This window comes from Salmo salar, chromosome ssa18 (genome assembly GCF_905237065.1).
Source record: "Salmo salar chromosome ssa18, Ssal_v3.1, whole genome shotgun sequence".
In the NCBI taxonomy this organism is placed as follows: Eukaryota; Metazoa; Chordata; class Actinopteri; order Salmoniformes; family Salmonidae; genus Salmo; species Salmo salar.
The window spans coordinates 15,443,528-15,460,062 of NC_059459.1; the positions used below are offsets into that span (position 1 = coordinate 15,443,528).

At 43.4% G+C, this 16,535-nt stretch overlaps 1 protein-coding gene across 1 annotated transcript; it reads right to left on the bottom strand.

The window, feature by feature from the left end:
- Positions 1 to 27: 27 nt before the first annotated feature.
- On the bottom strand, positions 28 to 12,209 carry LOC106576941 (neuroblast differentiation-associated protein AHNAK). Its single transcript, XM_014154484.2, has 5 exons — positions 11,961 to 12,209; positions 6,592 to 6,646; positions 5,844 to 5,967; positions 5,517 to 5,692; positions 28 to 5,351 (listed from the first exon to the last, which is right to left on the bottom strand). Exons 2-5 carry the CDS (start codon positions 6,592 to 6,594, stop codon positions 528 to 530), a joined length of 5,127 nt encoding a protein of 1,708 aa, XP_014009959.2. The 5' UTR covers positions 6,595 to 6,646; positions 11,961 to 12,209; the 3' UTR covers positions 28 to 527.
- Positions 12,210 to 16,535: the final 4,326 nt, after the last annotated feature.

The window sequence follows — 16,535 nt, forward strand, 5'->3', positions numbered from 1 at the left end:
ATCATCAATAAATTATTGAGTCATATAGACAAATTGCTATAGTAGTTTATTGGAGAAGGAAATAACAAATTAATAGTATAATTACATTTCACTGTTCAACAATTGTTTTAGCTTAAAATGTGAAGATGACAGCTTCCATAAAGATTGTCTCCTTTATGGGTGAAACATGTCTGAATTGTGACAGATACAATACTGAGGCATTTGTAAAAAATAAGTAAACTTCCAAGTGAACAGCATTTGGGAAACATTACCATAATTTAAATATGTTTGAGTACACATAGAGCCAATGAGCACATTTTCCTTCATTTTGCTGTCAACTGTTATACTGAATATAGATGTAGCATATGGATTAACAAAGATATCAGAGAATCGACATACAAATAATTACATGTTTCTGTTTTGTTTGTACATAGAGACAAACCACATCCTTAAAATGGCGTCAACTCATGAACAAATTGATGTATTTACAAAGTAGTTACAATCATGTTGGTTTATCCCAAGTGTAAGGTTCACATGACTGGAAACTATCAATAATCTGCATCGGGCTCTTTGATATTCAGACCAAGCATATTGGAGAGGCTTATTGACATGCTATCGTTTCCCTCCGATGAGTCCACTACAGGGTATTCCAGGCCTATCCCAGATTCAGGTTTTGTAACTTTGAAAGTCCCTCTTTTTAGCTTAGTGGAACTATCTACGTCTGAGGTGGAGCTGACATCAAGGCTAGGGGTACGGAGCTCACCTTTCACTTCTGGTAGGGAGACATTAGCTGTGGGTGTTTTTGCTTTAAATCTATTCAACCGCTCCATGATGTTAATAAATCCTGAAGATGATGTCACCTTCTGTCCTTCTTTCACTTTAGGCAAACTGACCTCTACGCCAGCTGTTTCAAGGCCTCCTTCAAGCTTTGGCGTGTCCATCGCCTCACCAAGGGCCTTGGCAGCATCTTGGAATGCACTCTCAATCTTGTTGTTCTGTGGTAGTCTGTGAAATGTAAACATTGGCACCTCCACCTGATCACGCTTTGATTCATCCCCACTATGTTTTTCCTCATCGTCCATGTCAGAATCTTTACCTTTTAAGCCAGAGGAGTTAAAGCTTGGCCACTTGAATGGCCATTTGAATGTACTTTTGTGAGTGTCTCCCTCTTCCTCAACATCTACTTTGAGGTCAGCTTCTGGTACATTTACATCCAAATCTGGCATGTCAGCACTGGCCTCAAGTCCAGGAGCAGAGAGACTCAGTTCAGGGGTACTAATCTCTCCCTCAATTTTGGGGACTGAAACTTCCACATCAGGTGTATTTACATCTGCACTAGCATTAAATTCTGTGCCCTTTATTCTAGGTCCCGAGAGACCAAACTTTGGCATCTTAAAATGAGGCAGTTTTTCAGAGGGAGCCTCAATGTCAACATCTGGAGCTTTAAACTTGACCTCAGGGCCTTTAATGTCTGGGACACTTACTTCAATTCCTGGGGTAGAGAGACTTAGATCAGGACCATTCAACTCTACCTCAGGGCCAGAGCGGTCCATTTTTGGTAAACTTAGATTTACATCTGGAGCACTGATATCTCTTTTAACATTAGGATCAGATCGCTTGAGGTATGCTTGAGGTAGAGCTAAATCTACCTTTGGGGCTTCAAGCCGATTCTCAACTCTGGGAACTGAAACAATGTCAGGTGTCTCAACGTCAAGGTTTTGTCCCTCCAGTTCAGAACCTGAAAGGCCAAATGTGGGGAGCTTAAAATGGGGCAATTTGAATTTGCCTGAAGGGGCATCAGTGTCTACATCTGGAGCTTTTAGATCTAGTCCAGGTCCTTTGAGATCAGTTTTGGGTACATTCATTCTAATCTCTGGTACATTCACGTCACCATCAAGTTTGGGGGCAGAACGGTTGAGATCTGGTGTTTTCAGCTCTACTACAGAGGCTTGGAGGTCAGCTGTCGGTAAATTGACATCCACATCAGGAACAGAGATATCCAATTTTGGGGCCTTTAGCTGAGCATCAAGGTTTGGTCCTTTAACTATTGGTCCTGTTAAACCGGATTTGGGGAGTTTGAATTTGGGCAACTTCAAGGTTCCAGATGAGGCATCAAGGTCAACTTCTGGGGCTTTAAGATCTATCGCTCGACCTTTAATGCCAGCTTCAGGCAAACTGGTACTCAAATCTGGAGCAGCCATAGATCCCTTGATTTTGGGGGCAGAAAGGTCTGGTGTTTTCAGCTCTACTGCAGGGGTTAAGAGGTCAGCTGTCTGCAAACTGACATCCACATCAGGAACAGAGACATCCAATTTTGGGGCCTTTAGCTCAGCATCAAGGTTTGGTCCTTTAATTCTTGGTCCTGTTAAACTGGATTTGGGGAGTTTGAATTTGGGCAACTTCAAGGTTCCAGATGGGGCATCAAGGTCAACTTCTGGGGCTTTAAGATCTATCGCTCGACCTTTAATGTCAGCTTCAGGCAAACTGGTACTCAAATCTGGAGCAGCCATAGATCCCTTGATTTTGGGGGCAGAAAGGTCTGGTGTTTTCAGCTCTACTACCGGGGTTAAGAGGTCAGCTGTCTGCAAACTGACATCCACATCAGGAACAGAGACATCCAATTTTGGGGCCTTTAGCTCAGCATCAAGGTTTGGTCCTTTAACTCTTGGTCCTGTTAAACTGGATTTGGGGAGTTTGAATTTGGGCAACTTCAAGGTTCCAGATGGGGCATCAAGGTCAACTTCTGGGGCTTTAAGATCTATCGCTCGACCTTTAATGCCAGCTTCAGGCAAACTGGTACTCAAATCTGGAGCAGCCATAGATCCCTTGATTTTGGGGGCAGAAAGGTCTGGTGTTTTCAGCTCTACTACAGGGGTTAGGAGGTCAGCAGTCGGCAAACTGACATCCACATCAGGAACAGAGACATCCAATTTTGGGGCCTTTAGCTCAGCATCAAGGTTTGGTCCTTTAACTCTTCGCCCAGTTAAACTGAATTTTGGGAGTTCGTATTTTGGCAACTTGAATGTTCCAGAAGGAGCATCAGGGTCAACTTCAGGCAAACTGATATTGAAATCTGGAACAGCAATGTCTTCCTCAATTGCTGGTGCTGAGAGGTTGAGATCTGTTGTTTTCAAGTTGAGACAAGGCCCTTTCAGATCTGCTTCAGGTGAATTAACATCAACAGCTAATTCTGGGGTCTTAAGATCAGCATCTACATCAAGTTCCGGTCCTTTTACTTTTCTTATTTTTGGCCATTTTAGTTTCGGCAACTTGAATTTTCCAGAGGGAGCATCAAGGTCTAAATCTACATCTGATCCTTTGAGGTCAGCTTCAGGCAAACTGACATTGATATCTGGAACAGCGATGTTTCCTTCAATTGCTGGTGCTGAGAGGTTGAGATCAGAGCCTTGGAGATCTGCTTCTGGTAAATTCACATCAACCTCCGGAGCTGAGAGGTCCAAATCTGCTTTCTTTAGATCAGCATCAATATCAAGGTTTGGTCCCTTCACCTTATGTCCAGACCAGTTAATTTTGGGCATTTTTAAAGTTGGAAATCGTTTCTTTTCAGTGGGTGCCTCAATGTTGACTTCTGGTGCCTGAAGATCTACATCTGGAACAGCAATGTCTGCTGTAATTGATGGTGTGGAGAGGTTAAGATCAAGGCCTTGGAGATCTGCTCCTGGTAAATTCACATCAACCTTGGGAGCTGATAGGTCCAAATCTGCTCTCTTCAGATCACCATCAAGCTTTGGTCCCTTCACCTTCTGTCCAGTCCAGTTAATTGTGGGCATTTTTAAAGTTGGAAATCTTTGCTTTCCAGAGGGTGTCTTAATGTCGACCTCTGGTGCCTGAAGATCTACATCTGGACCTTTCAAATCAGCTGTGGGCTTCTTTAGGTTGAACCACTTGAATTTTCCAGAATGAGCATCAGTGTCAACATCTACCTCTGGGCCTTCAAGGTCAGCTTTGGGTAAAGTAAGATCTACATCTGGTGCATTTATTTCTCCAACGTTTGGAGTGGCGAGATTCAATACTTCGGGACTCTTAACCTTGGGTCCAGAGAGACCAAACTTTGGCTTTTTTAGAGTAAGCCATTTAAATTTCCCAGAAAAGGGCTCAATGTCCACTTCTGATGTGTTCAGGTCTACTTCAGGGCCTTTGATATCTGCATTTGGCAAATTGGTGCGCAAATCAGGCATGTTAAGTCCTGCCTCAACTTCAGGGACAGAGAGACCGAGGTCAGGTGCCTTCAGATCTGCATCAACATCAATGTCTGGAGCTTTTATATTTGGTCCAGAGAGCCTGAAATTGGGCTTTTTGAGTGTTGGGAACTTAAGTTTCCCAGTGGGAGGATGAATATCAACAACAGGGGCTTTCATATCTACCTCAGGGCCGCTGAGGTCTGCTTTGGGTAAATTCAATTCTAAATCTAGTTTGCTCATCTCAGCCTCAATCTTTGGGACAGAAAGATCAACGGTTGGTTTCTCCAGATCTGCCTTAACATCCACACCAGGGGAGTTGACTTTGGGCCCATGAAGACCAAATTTGTGGTTATTTAAATGAGGCCATTTGAATTTACTTGAGGGAGCCTCAATGTCGATATCTGGAGCTTGCAGATCTACCTCAGCTTTTGGTATACTCAAGTCGTCTACATCTGATGCGCTTATCTCTCCATCAATGTTGGGAGTGGAGAGATTCATGTCAGGTGCAGACAGGTCAGCATCTATGTCCACTTCATGTCCCTTCATTTTTGGTCCAGATAATCCAGACTTGGGCTTTGTGAGAGTAAACCATTTGAATTTGCCAGAAGGAGCCTCTATGTCAACATCTGGAGCTTTCAAGACAGCATTTGGCCCATTCAAATCTGGGCGTTTGATTTCCACATCAGGGGCTGAGAGGTTCAGGTCTTGTGTCTCTAGCTCTCCACTGAAACCAGGGCCTTCTAAATCTGCTGATACATTCACATCTCCCTTTGGCGCTTTGGCATTTATGTGTGGTAGTTTGAAGTGAGGCATTTTGAATTTTGGATGCTTGTACTTCGATCCAGTCGTCTTAACCTCAGGTTTCTCCAAGTCAAGTGAAGCATCTGGAGTGCTGAACTCTGGTGTTGATAGACTGACTTTAGGGTGTGTGAGGGTGCCCTCCTGATCTGCTCCTTTCATTACTGGCCCAGATATTCCAATGGGGAACTTTGCACCTCCATCAGGTCCAGGTGTGTCCAATGTCACATTGGGCAATTCCCCATTCAAAGTGGGACCATTGATTTCATTCTTCAACCAGCCTTCTGCATTTAATTGTCCATTGAGGCCATTAACCTCAATAGGTGGTGCCTCAACTGCTCGCTGCATTCTGCTGTAGGTATCTTTGAGCATCTGTAGACAATCAAATAGCAATTAAGTGGTAGTCAATGGACAAATACTAAGGTATTGATTCATAATACATTATTAATATAATTGTTCAGAAATGAAAAAGAACCTTGAGCATAGTGTAATGACTGCTGGCATAAATCATTAAGTAAATTTTATTCTGAAACGTACATCCCCGGGACTTTTGAGACCATTGTCCAATGAGCCGAGACTGACACTGGCATTCAGATCCGGCTTTGTCACAAAACTCATGTTGTCTTCGTAAGGCTCCATGATCTTAAGTATTTTCATCAGGTCATCTTTATTGAGGTGGTTAAGATGTATGGTGGCAGCTACAATCTCATCGCCTAAAACAGTATAAAAAATGGAGGGTTGAAAAAATAGCTCTGTTGTTTTCTTATATGTACAACCAATAACAAAACGTACATATTCTTTACATTTTATAATTAGGAATGTTTTTTTGTTGTTGCAGAAATGAACTGATCTGTGACATTTTACCTTCTTTCAAGCCACTCTTATTAGTGACTCTAGGGTCTGTGATTCCAGTGATGACAACTCCTCCTCTTTCTGAATCCTCCAGGACCAAGTTTTCGGAATAACGTCTTAGCTGACTTTTCCCATTCTAAGAGGTCAACAATGAAATACAATTAAATCAAATCAATTGTAGTCACTATCATGAAGTTTAAGCATCAACTGTTTGTAACAGTTACATTAGCATGTGAGCAGTATTCAAAGACTCTGGTAAGACAAAATATTTGCATGGTTTTAGGATCTGATTTCCAACAGGATAGATAGCTTGTTTTTAGAAGAACATACTTCCTCAATGCTTCTGTTCTTTAAAGGGAAAATCTGCATTTCAAACACTGTTTTCGTAAAAAGTTGAGGGGTGAGACTGGAGAAATGAAACCACTCTCAAATTCATAGACAGAGCAATGGATGCAAGGACTGACCAACCATTATATAAAAAGTATAGTTTTAACATGTTTTGAAGCTAGTGTTGGTTTACAATTCCATAGTTTACTAACAATGGAGCAAAATAAATGGATATATTTTGGGTTCTGATGGAGTATGACAGTGGAACTAAGCTAATGAAGCTTTTATAAGTTAGATTCTTCATGAATCAATGGGTATAATTAATTTAAAAGTAAAAAAAAATGGATGTACCAATCGTAGATTGCCTCTTTAATGGGAAGCATAAAAGGTTATGAAATGACAGGAAATGGTATAAATAAAGTATTTCACTCACCATGATTTCTGAAGTATATTTACAGCAGCATATCAAGACAAATGTTCACTATAACCTGTAAAAACAAAAAAGTAGTGAGGTGCAGTTAATAATGTGTTTTAAGAAGCAGATATAAACAATAAAACAATTCATCTTACAGGGTTTTACCTTGCACCACAATAAAATGGACATTGAAACATCTTCAAGGACAATTTTCTCCTATCATTTTGTGACAACCTAATGAAAAATCAATTTCAACGTAATATTTTCAACTGTTTTTATTGTAGGGTACCGTTCTACAATCAAAATGTGAAATTATTGCAGTTACTACACTGAACAAATATATAAACGCAACATGCATTAGTTTCAAAGATTTTGGATCAGAAAACCAGTCAGTATCTGGTGTGACCACCATTTGCCTCATGCAGCGCGACACAGCTCCTTCGCATAGAGTTGATCAGGCTGTTGATTATGGCTGCCCATACCATAACCCCACCACCACCACTGGGTACTCTGTTCACAATGTTGACATCAGCAAACCACTCGCCCACACGCTATCTGCCATCTGCCCGGGAGTGTTGAAACCGGGATTCATCTGTGAAGAGCACACTTCCCTAGCATGCCAGTGGTCATCGAAGGTGAGAATTTGCCCACTGAAGTCGATTACGACGTCAAACTGCAGTCAGGTCAAGACCCTGGTGAGGACAACGAACATGCAGATGAGCTTCCCTGAGGCGGTTTCTGACAGTTTGTGCAGCAGTTATTCGGTTGTGCAAATGCACAGTTTCATTAGCTGTCTGGGTGGCTGGTCTCAGATGATCCCACAGGTGAAGAAGCCAGATGTGGAGGTCCTGAGCTGGGGTGGTTACATGTGGTCTGCTATTGTGAGACCTGTTGGACGTACTGCCAAATTCTCTAAAATGACGTCGGAGGTGGCTTATCGTAGAGAAATGAACATTAAATGATCTACCAACAGCTCCGGTGGACATTCCTGCAGTCAACATGCCAATTGCACGATCCCTCAAAACTTGAGATATCTGTGCACATTTTAGTGGCCTTTTAATTTATTTTTTGTTCAGTATAATTACAAAACTTCCTCACATTCTAATAATATCTGTATGTGTTGATATAACCGGTAACACTTTAGAGGTGTAGCTAGCAGGAAACCACATCCTCTGGGTGAGCCCAGTGGGTGAAACATCCACACATGCATGTACATGCGCGCACACACACAAACGCATACCACTTCTTGGAAGTAAAAACTACTTTTTATGCAGGTGACAACACTTTAGAACAGAGTTAATGCATCTCTCTGGTCAGACTTACACCTGAATAGTCTTTCCTAGACTTTTGCTACGTCTCAAGACGCCCTAACCCCACTCATACAAAATGATAAACAATTCATCACACAAAAGATGCGTTATGGCCTAGGAATGCCACTCATTTAAATAAAGGGGAAGACAACTATCATTCTAAACAAAACTACATATTACATTCTTACTACATTCTCGCATCAATACCGGAGTTATCATATCATAACACGCAACAACCAACCAAAACAGAAATTGGACTCTACCAGTGGTTCCCAAACTTGTTATCGTCCCGTACCCCTTCAAACATTCAACCTCCAGATCCCGTAGGTGAAGACACCGGATGTGGAGATCCTGGGCTGGCGTGGGAACACGTGATCTGAGGTTGTGAGGCCGGTTGGATGTACGGCCAAATTCTCTAAAACAGTGGTTCCCAAACTTTTTATAGTCCCGTACCCCTTCAAACATTCAACCTCCACCTCTAGCACCAGGGTCAGCACACTCTAAAATGTTGTTTTTTGCCATCATTGTAAGCCTGCCACACACACACTATATGATACATTTATTAAACATAAGAACTATTGTGAGTTTTTGTCACAACCCGGCTCATGGGAGGTGACAAAGAGCTCATATAGGACCAGGGCACAAATAATAATATAATAATAATCAATAATGTGGCTCTTTATTTAGCCATCTTACATATAAAACCTTATTTGTTCATCAACAATTGTGAATAACTCACCACAGGTTAATGAGAAGGGTGTGCTTGAAAGGATGCACATACCTCTGCAATGTTGGATTGTATTGGAGAGAGTCTCAGACTTAAATCATTTTCCACACACAGTCTGTACATGTACTTAGTTTTCATGCTCGTGAGGGCCGAGAATCCACTCTCACATAGGTATGTGGTTGCAAAGGGCATCAGTGTCTTAATAGCTCGATATGACAAGGCAGGATACTCTGAGAGCAGCCCTATCAAGAAATCTGGCAGTGGCTATTGGTTAAATTCAATTTTCACCAAACCGCTTGTTGCAATTTCGATGAGGCTCTCTTGTTCAGATATCGGTAAGTGGACTGGAGGCAGGCCATGAAAGGGATAACGAATCCAGTTGTTTGTGTCGTCCATTTCGAGAATGTATCTGCGTAATTGCGCACCCAACTAACTCAGGTGCTTCACAATATCACATTTGACATTGTCTGTAAGCTTGATCATTAGCACACAGAAAATCATACAATGATGGAAAGACCTGTGTGTTGTCCTTGTTAATGCAGACAGAGAAGAGCTCCAACTTCTTAATCATAGCCACAATTTTGTCCCGAACATTGAATATAGTTGCGAAGAGTCCCTCTAATCCTAGATTCAGATCATTCAGGCGAGTAAAAACATAGGCCAGTTGTGTGAGAAACTCGTCATCATGTAAGCGGTCAGACAAGTGAAAATGATGGTCAGTAAAGAAAACTTTAACCTCGTCTCTCAATTTAAAAAAAACGTGTCAATACTTTGCCCCTTGATAACCAGCGCACTTCTGTATGTTGAAAAAGCGTTACATGGTCGCTGCCCATATCATTGCACAATGCAGAAAACACACAAGAGTTCAGGGGCTTGCTTTAACAAAGTTAACCATTTTCACTGTAGCCATATCCGTGGCAGCAGGAAGAATTAAGTCCTCCACAATAGTGGAGGACTTAATAGTGCCTGTCCAAGCCACTCAGTTGCTCACCATATAAGACGCTTCTAGCCCCTTCTTATTAATGGTATCTGTTGCTTTTATACATGTCTTACTACTCTTAATTCTCGCTCAAAAAACTCCCATGGCTTATTTTTCAAATTGTCATGTTTCGTTTCTAAATGTCTGCACAAGAGTGAAGGATTCATCGAGTTGTGAGATAGTACTTTGGCACATATAACACACTGTGGCTGAGGAAAGGCACTACTCCCAATATAAGTGAACCCCAAATCAATGTAGTTCTCATCATATTTGCGCCTCTTCGATGGTCCAACATCCCTGTCTGTTGTTCGGTGCTTTCCCGGGTAAGGGGGCAGTACCCCCAACGGCATTGTACGCATACCCCAGTTTGGGAATAGCCGGACTATACTATACACTATGTTTACAAAATATTATGAACACCTGCTCTTACCATGACAGACTGACCAGGTGAAAGCTATGATCCCTTATTGATGTCACTTGTTAAATCCACTTCAGTCAGTGTAGATGAAGGGGAGGAGACCGGCTAAAGAATGATTTTTAAGCCTTGAGACAATTGAGACATGGATTATGTATGTGTGCAAGACAACATTTAAGTGCCGTTGAACGGGGCATGGTAGTAGGTGCCAGGCGCACCAGCTTGTGTGAAGAACTGCAGCACTGCTGGGTTTTTCATGCTCAACAGTTTACTGTGTGTATCAAGAATGGTACACCACCCAAAGGACATCCAGACTACTTGAACCAACTGTAAGAAGCATTGGGGTGAACATGGGCCAGCATCCCTGTGGAGCGCTTTAGACACCTTGTAAAGTCCATGCCCTGACAAATTGATGCTGTTCTGAGGGCAAGGGGGGGTGTAACACAATATTAGGAAGGTGTTCTTAATGTTTAAAATGACAATAATTCTTAATATCCATGCTAAAGCTTGTCAAAGCTCTCTGCCTTTAATTTACTGCTGCCAGACTGACAGACAGTGACAGCGACACCCACAAACAGCCTCACACTCAGGAATCCAAGGCATGGCCCCGTGCCAGGATGCTCAGGGGAATGTATTGCAAACCAGTTGGTTGAGACACATGCTAGCTTACATGCCATACCTACTACCACAGCTGCACACTGCCACACACACTACTCTCAATGAATGTCAATACATTCACCTGCATTGTGATACTGAGGGTTTGGGTGGGCAGCATGTCAGAAAGAAGAAATGGTGTAAGTGGAATTATGAGGGTCATGATTTTGGCTTCAAAACAATACATTATTACACCACCACAAATGCATTCTGTGAAAATGTAAAACATGAAGCCACATAAGTTTGCTTACAACTTTAACCGGTCTCTCTGTTTCATGAAAAGGAAAAAAGTTATTTTTCAATCTCTGAGGATAAATATTAGATGTAAAAGAACATATAAGACAGTTGAAGCAAGTCAATAGTTGTGGGTTTATAATTGTGGCTTCATAGGCCAGCAAAAATACAGCATGAATGGCTTGGCTTGGTATGCAACACATTAAATATGTAAAAGGAGTTCTATGAGACAATGATTGAAATGCTGTATACCATTTCATCATGTTATGGTGGCTTCATTCTCATCTGACCACTATGAAGAACATAATGCAACAGCAACACCTCAGAGAAATTAAGTAACAAGGGTACTATAAAAGACACAATACACATGTTTCCGTGACATACATTAAGCCTAGTCCTGGAATAGAATTCTCCATTGAGATTCTCCAGTTGAGCACGCTTTTTAGTCCAAGCTTAATCTGAGTCTGGAAAACCAGCCCTATATGGTTGATGAATAGTACCACACTAGCAAAATCCACTTCACCAATCATTGATCAATCTACAGTTCTGGGCAAGGTATTTTGACAAACTATCTTTCAGGATGACGCCAAGTGCCTAGTTCATTCACAATCAGCCAACAACAATAACCCATGTGGCAAAATACATGACTGAAATATAACCCTACATCCACCCACAAATGTCGATATAACACAAATCAAGTCGTAGGGGCACACAAATCAAATTATTTACTACCTTCACCTGCTCATTTACATTTAAGTCAAGGCAATTTCATGAGGGACTATTTAATCTGTTTAGCAAAACATTTAAAATATAAAACTAAAAGAATTTCATAAAATTGCAGAAACTATAAATCCATTACTAGTTTCAACACAACACGATGAACAACTGTTAGGCCTCTGTACTTTACATACAAGATCACTAAACTGATTAAAGTTCCCATTGTACCATCAGCACGAATGACAATGTTAAATATCACATTCTAATGGCAACAAAAGGCTTATAAAGCTCATCTTTGTATGCTGGGGCTTCGCTGGGCTCGGATTAGGGCATAGGATGGGAAGGACTCACCTTGTCAACGTCTTAGAGATGTGTCCTCCAAAAGCCCAGGCAATGTTGTCTCCTCTGTACCTCAGCTGTTCTGTCAATGTAAGAGGATCTGTCAGTTAAATGCCTTCTCTGACCACCACCTGAGCTGGAGAACAGGTTAGGCTACACCTAGACCTGCTCCTCAGTGCCACCCCAACCCCCACCCTGAACCCTTTCACAGGGAGAGGGACATGTCATACACATTTTCGGCTGGTGACAACCGAAACTTGCGAAGAGAGTGAGAGGTCATGAATAAGAGAAGTACACACCACTCCTCCTTAACAGGCTGAACCAGGTTTACAAAGAGAAAAGAGGCCTGCAATAGTTGCAAAACATGCACTTACACTCATCAACAAATATATGCGTTCACACACACACACACACACACACACACACACACACACACACACACACACACACACACACACACACACACACACACACACACACACACACACACACACACACACACACACAGAGAGAGCTCTGGAAAAATGAATGGAATCAAAAGATTTCTGACCATCAACCATTCATCAGTATTTGCCATCTCCTACTGTATCCAACTAACCTGTGTATTGAAGGGGGACTTAGGTGTTCTTGTTTTTAAAGCCTTGAACTTTATTGTGATCTCTCAAAGAGTTGATTAATTATCTTTAATTTAATGAAAAGTCTGTGTATGTTTGTTATTTCAACTTTGGGGCTTTGTGTGTCCATACAGTTGGTACATGGCAGGCATCTTACCTCTACCCATCAAACCCCTCCTCTACATCATTATCATCATACTGTATACTGTGATTTACTTTACTTACTGATTCCACTTCGTCCCAGGTGGGACATAAGGCCATAGACTATGAAATTACTGAGTTATGCTTACTATGTGCACCATACCAAAACCAGGCATAGCATAGTGAGTCATTGCCCTACCCACTCTGTCGATGAATAACATTTTAGAACAGTGCATCACAAGAGTAGGGCTCAGCTCCAGGAAAACAGTTGTTCTCTACAGTGGTAAGTGCTATAAAAAATGCCTCTGAACTCAAGGTTTAATTTCCTGATTGGGTGTTGGCAAGTGAACATGATATCTCAGGATGAGACTAAAACCTACTTGCATTGAAGATATCGAAAAACAGAGTGGTGAACAATTGATACGTGGGTAACATGCAGATCGATACTTTCCTGAATATTTTCATTCAGAGACAATCAACATAACATCTGTCAATAATATGATTTATAGTCAGACTGAAAACAATTGCATATCTGAAGGGACTGGATAGGTGAAGCATGGTAACAGCTTCACCAAGCCTTCCAATACCCTATGAAAGTCCCGCCTACTTCCTGGTGCAAGTCCCGTATTGTTTTTGAATGGGGGTCAAGCTTACCATCAAATTCATGAAAATGGAACCACTTAAGATATACAGTACCAGTCAAACGTTTTCACACACCTACTCATTCAAGGGTTCGTCTTTATTTTTACAATTTTCTACATTATAGAATAATAGTGAAGACATCAAAACTATGAAATAACACATATGGAATCATGCAGTAACCAAAAAAGTGTAAAATAGATTAAAATATTTTTTACATTTGAGATTCTTCAAAGTAGCCACCCTTTGCCTTGATGACAACTTTGCACACTCTTGGCATTCTCTCAACCAGCTTCATGAGGTAGTCACCTGGAATGCATTTCAATTAACAGGTGTGTCTTGTTAAAAGTTAATTTGTGGAATTTCTTTCCTTCTTAGTGTGTTTGAGCATTAAGTTGAGCATTGAGCATTATGTTGTGACAAGGTAGGGGTGGTATACAGAAGATAGCCTTATTTGGTAAAAGACCAAGTCCATATTATGGCAAAAACAGTTAAAATAAGCAAATAGAACCGACAGGCCATCATTACTTTAAGACATGAAGGTCAGTCTATCCAGAAAATGTCAAGAACTTTGAAAGTTTCTTCAAGGGCAGTTGCAAAAACCATCAAGCTATCAGAACTCGGATATGAGTCACAGACATTTATTGACCCAAAAGACAGGTCAAATGCAGGCAGAGGTCTGTAATCCAATAAGGTACAGAACAGCAGGCGGGCTTGGGGTCAGGACAGGCAGAGATTCGTAAACGGGTCAGAGTCAATCAGGTACAGCCCGGCAGGCAGAATGGCAGGCAGAATGGAGAAATTAGGAAACAGAACTTGAGAAAGCAGGGAGACGGGAAAACACGCTGGTAAGACCTGGCAAGACAAGACAAACAGGCAACAGACAAACAGAGAACACAGGTATAAATACACTGGGGATAATGAGGATATCAAGGCACAAGGTGATACAGATACAGACACAGGAGGCAGATGGTTGGTGTCTTACAATGTTTATTAATCCAAAAAGGGTTAGGCAAGAGAGTGGTCGTGTACAGGCAAAAGGTCAAAACCAGTTCAGAGTCCAATAGGTACCGAAGGGCAGGCAGATTCAAGGTCAGGGCAGGCAGAATGATCAGGCAGGCGGGAAAATAGTCCAGAGTCAGGCAGTGGTCAAAACCGGGAAGGCGAATAGAAAAGGAGTATGGGGAAAAACACGGTGGTTGACTTGACTAAACATACAAGACGAACTGGCACAGAGAGACAGGAAACACAGGGATAAATACACTGGGGAAAATAAGCGACACCTGGAAGGGGTGGAGACAATCACAGGAACAGGTGAAACAGATAAGGGCGTGACAGAGGAAGATGGGCAACACCTGGAGGGGGGTGGAGACAAGCACAAAGACAGGTGAAACAGATCAGGGTGTGACAGTACCCCCCCCCCCAGGGGCGCCACCTGGCGTCCTACCTGTGCGCATACCTGGTTGACCGGGCTGCTGGCATTGGAACTCAGCGATGAGACCTGGGTCCAGGATGTCCCTAGTGGGGACCTAGCATCTCTCCTCCGGGCCATAACCCTCCCAGTCAACCAAGTACTGGAATCCCCTGCCCCGCAGTCGAACCTTCAGGAGGCACCTCACCGTGTACGCCGGTTGGCCGTCGATGAGAAGGGGGAGAGGGGTGGGTCTGGAAACAGGAGACAAAGGGCTGTGAGACATAGGTTTAATCCTAGACACAAGAAAGTGGGATGAATACAGAGGGTATGGGGCAACAGAAAATGAAGAGCAGAGGGGCTAATGATCTTGGAGATGGGGAAAGGGACGATAAAGCGGGGGGAAAGTTTGTGGGACTCCACCCGGAGGGGCAGGTCACGAGTGGACAGCCATACCCTCTGCCCGAGATGATACTGGGGAGCCGGGGTCCGGTGGTGGTCCGCTTGGACTGCGGGTGGAACCCGGAGGACAGGTTGGCCGATGACCCAATGAGTGTACAGAACGCCTTGCAGAACAGGGACGAGAACTGAGGGCCCCGGTTGGAGACCATGTCCACCGGCAGTCCATGGATCCGGAAGACGTACTGCACCATGAGCTGGGTCGTCTCTTTGGCAGAGGGTAGCTTTGGGAAAGGAATGAAGTGGCTGGCTTTGGAAAACCGGTCCACTACTGTCAGGATGGTGGTGTTGCCATCAGATGGGGGAAGACCCGTGACGGGATATGTGAGACCAGGGACGGTGAGGGACAAGCAGTGGTTGAAGAAAACCAGCCGGAGCTTGCCAAGGTGTCTTGTTCTGCGCACAGACTGTGCAGGCGGAAACGAATGAGGAGACGTCCGGGACCATGGTAGGCCACCAAAAGCATTGTCGCACAAAGGCCAGGGTCCGACGGGAGCCCGGGTGGCAGGCAAGCCTGGAGGAACAAGGAGCTGGGCCCGGACGTCTCCTGGGCCCCCCTGGTCAGTAGGAGAGGGAGAAGTTAAACCCGGGTGAAAAGCAGGGCCCACCTCGCTTTCCTGGAATTGAGATGCTTGGCGATGTGGAGATATTCCAAGTTCTTGTGGTCCGTCCACACAATGAACGGATGTTCCGCCGCCTCCAACCAGTGTCTCCACTCCTCCAACACCATCTTCACCACAAGAAGCTCACGATTCCCCACATCGTAGTTCCTCTCCATGGCATTGAGGCGATGGGAGAAGAAGACGCAGGGATGTAACTTGAGGTCTAGGGCAGAATGCTGGAACAGGACAGCCACCACTCCGACATCCGAAGCATCGGCCTTCACCACGAACTGACGGGATGGGTCAGGATGAACCAATATGGAAGCAGTGGTGAAGAGGTGCTTGAGGTCCCAGAACACCCGGTCAGCAGCTGGGGACCATGTGAACGGAACCTTGGGAGAGGTGAGTGCAGACAGGTGGGAAGCCAGGGTGCTGTAACCCCGGATAAAGCGGCGATAGAAGTTGGAAAATCCCAGGAAATGTTGCAGCTGCACTCTGGACGTAGGCTGGGGCAAATCCACCACCGCTCTCACCTTCCCGGGATCCATCTGTACATTCCCTGCAGCGATGATGTAACCAAGGAAGAGGATGGTGGAGCGATGGAATTTGCATTTGTCCACTTTCACAAAAAGCTGGTTCTCCAGGGGGCGCTGGAGGACCTGTTGGACATGGAGCAGGTGTTCTTGGGCTGACTGGGAGAAATTAACGGGTTCAACAATTC

Coding starts and splice junctions, on each gene's coding strand:
- LOC106576941 (XM_014154484.2), bottom strand. Junction 5,693..5,843: donor TAAGAGTGGCTTGAAAGAAG/GTAAAATGTCAC, acceptor ATACTGTTTTAG/GCGATGAGATTGTAGCTGCC. Junction 5,352..5,516: donor GTCTCAAAAGTCCCGGGGAT/GTACGTTTCAGA, acceptor GATTGTCTACAG/ATGCTCAAAGATACCTACAG.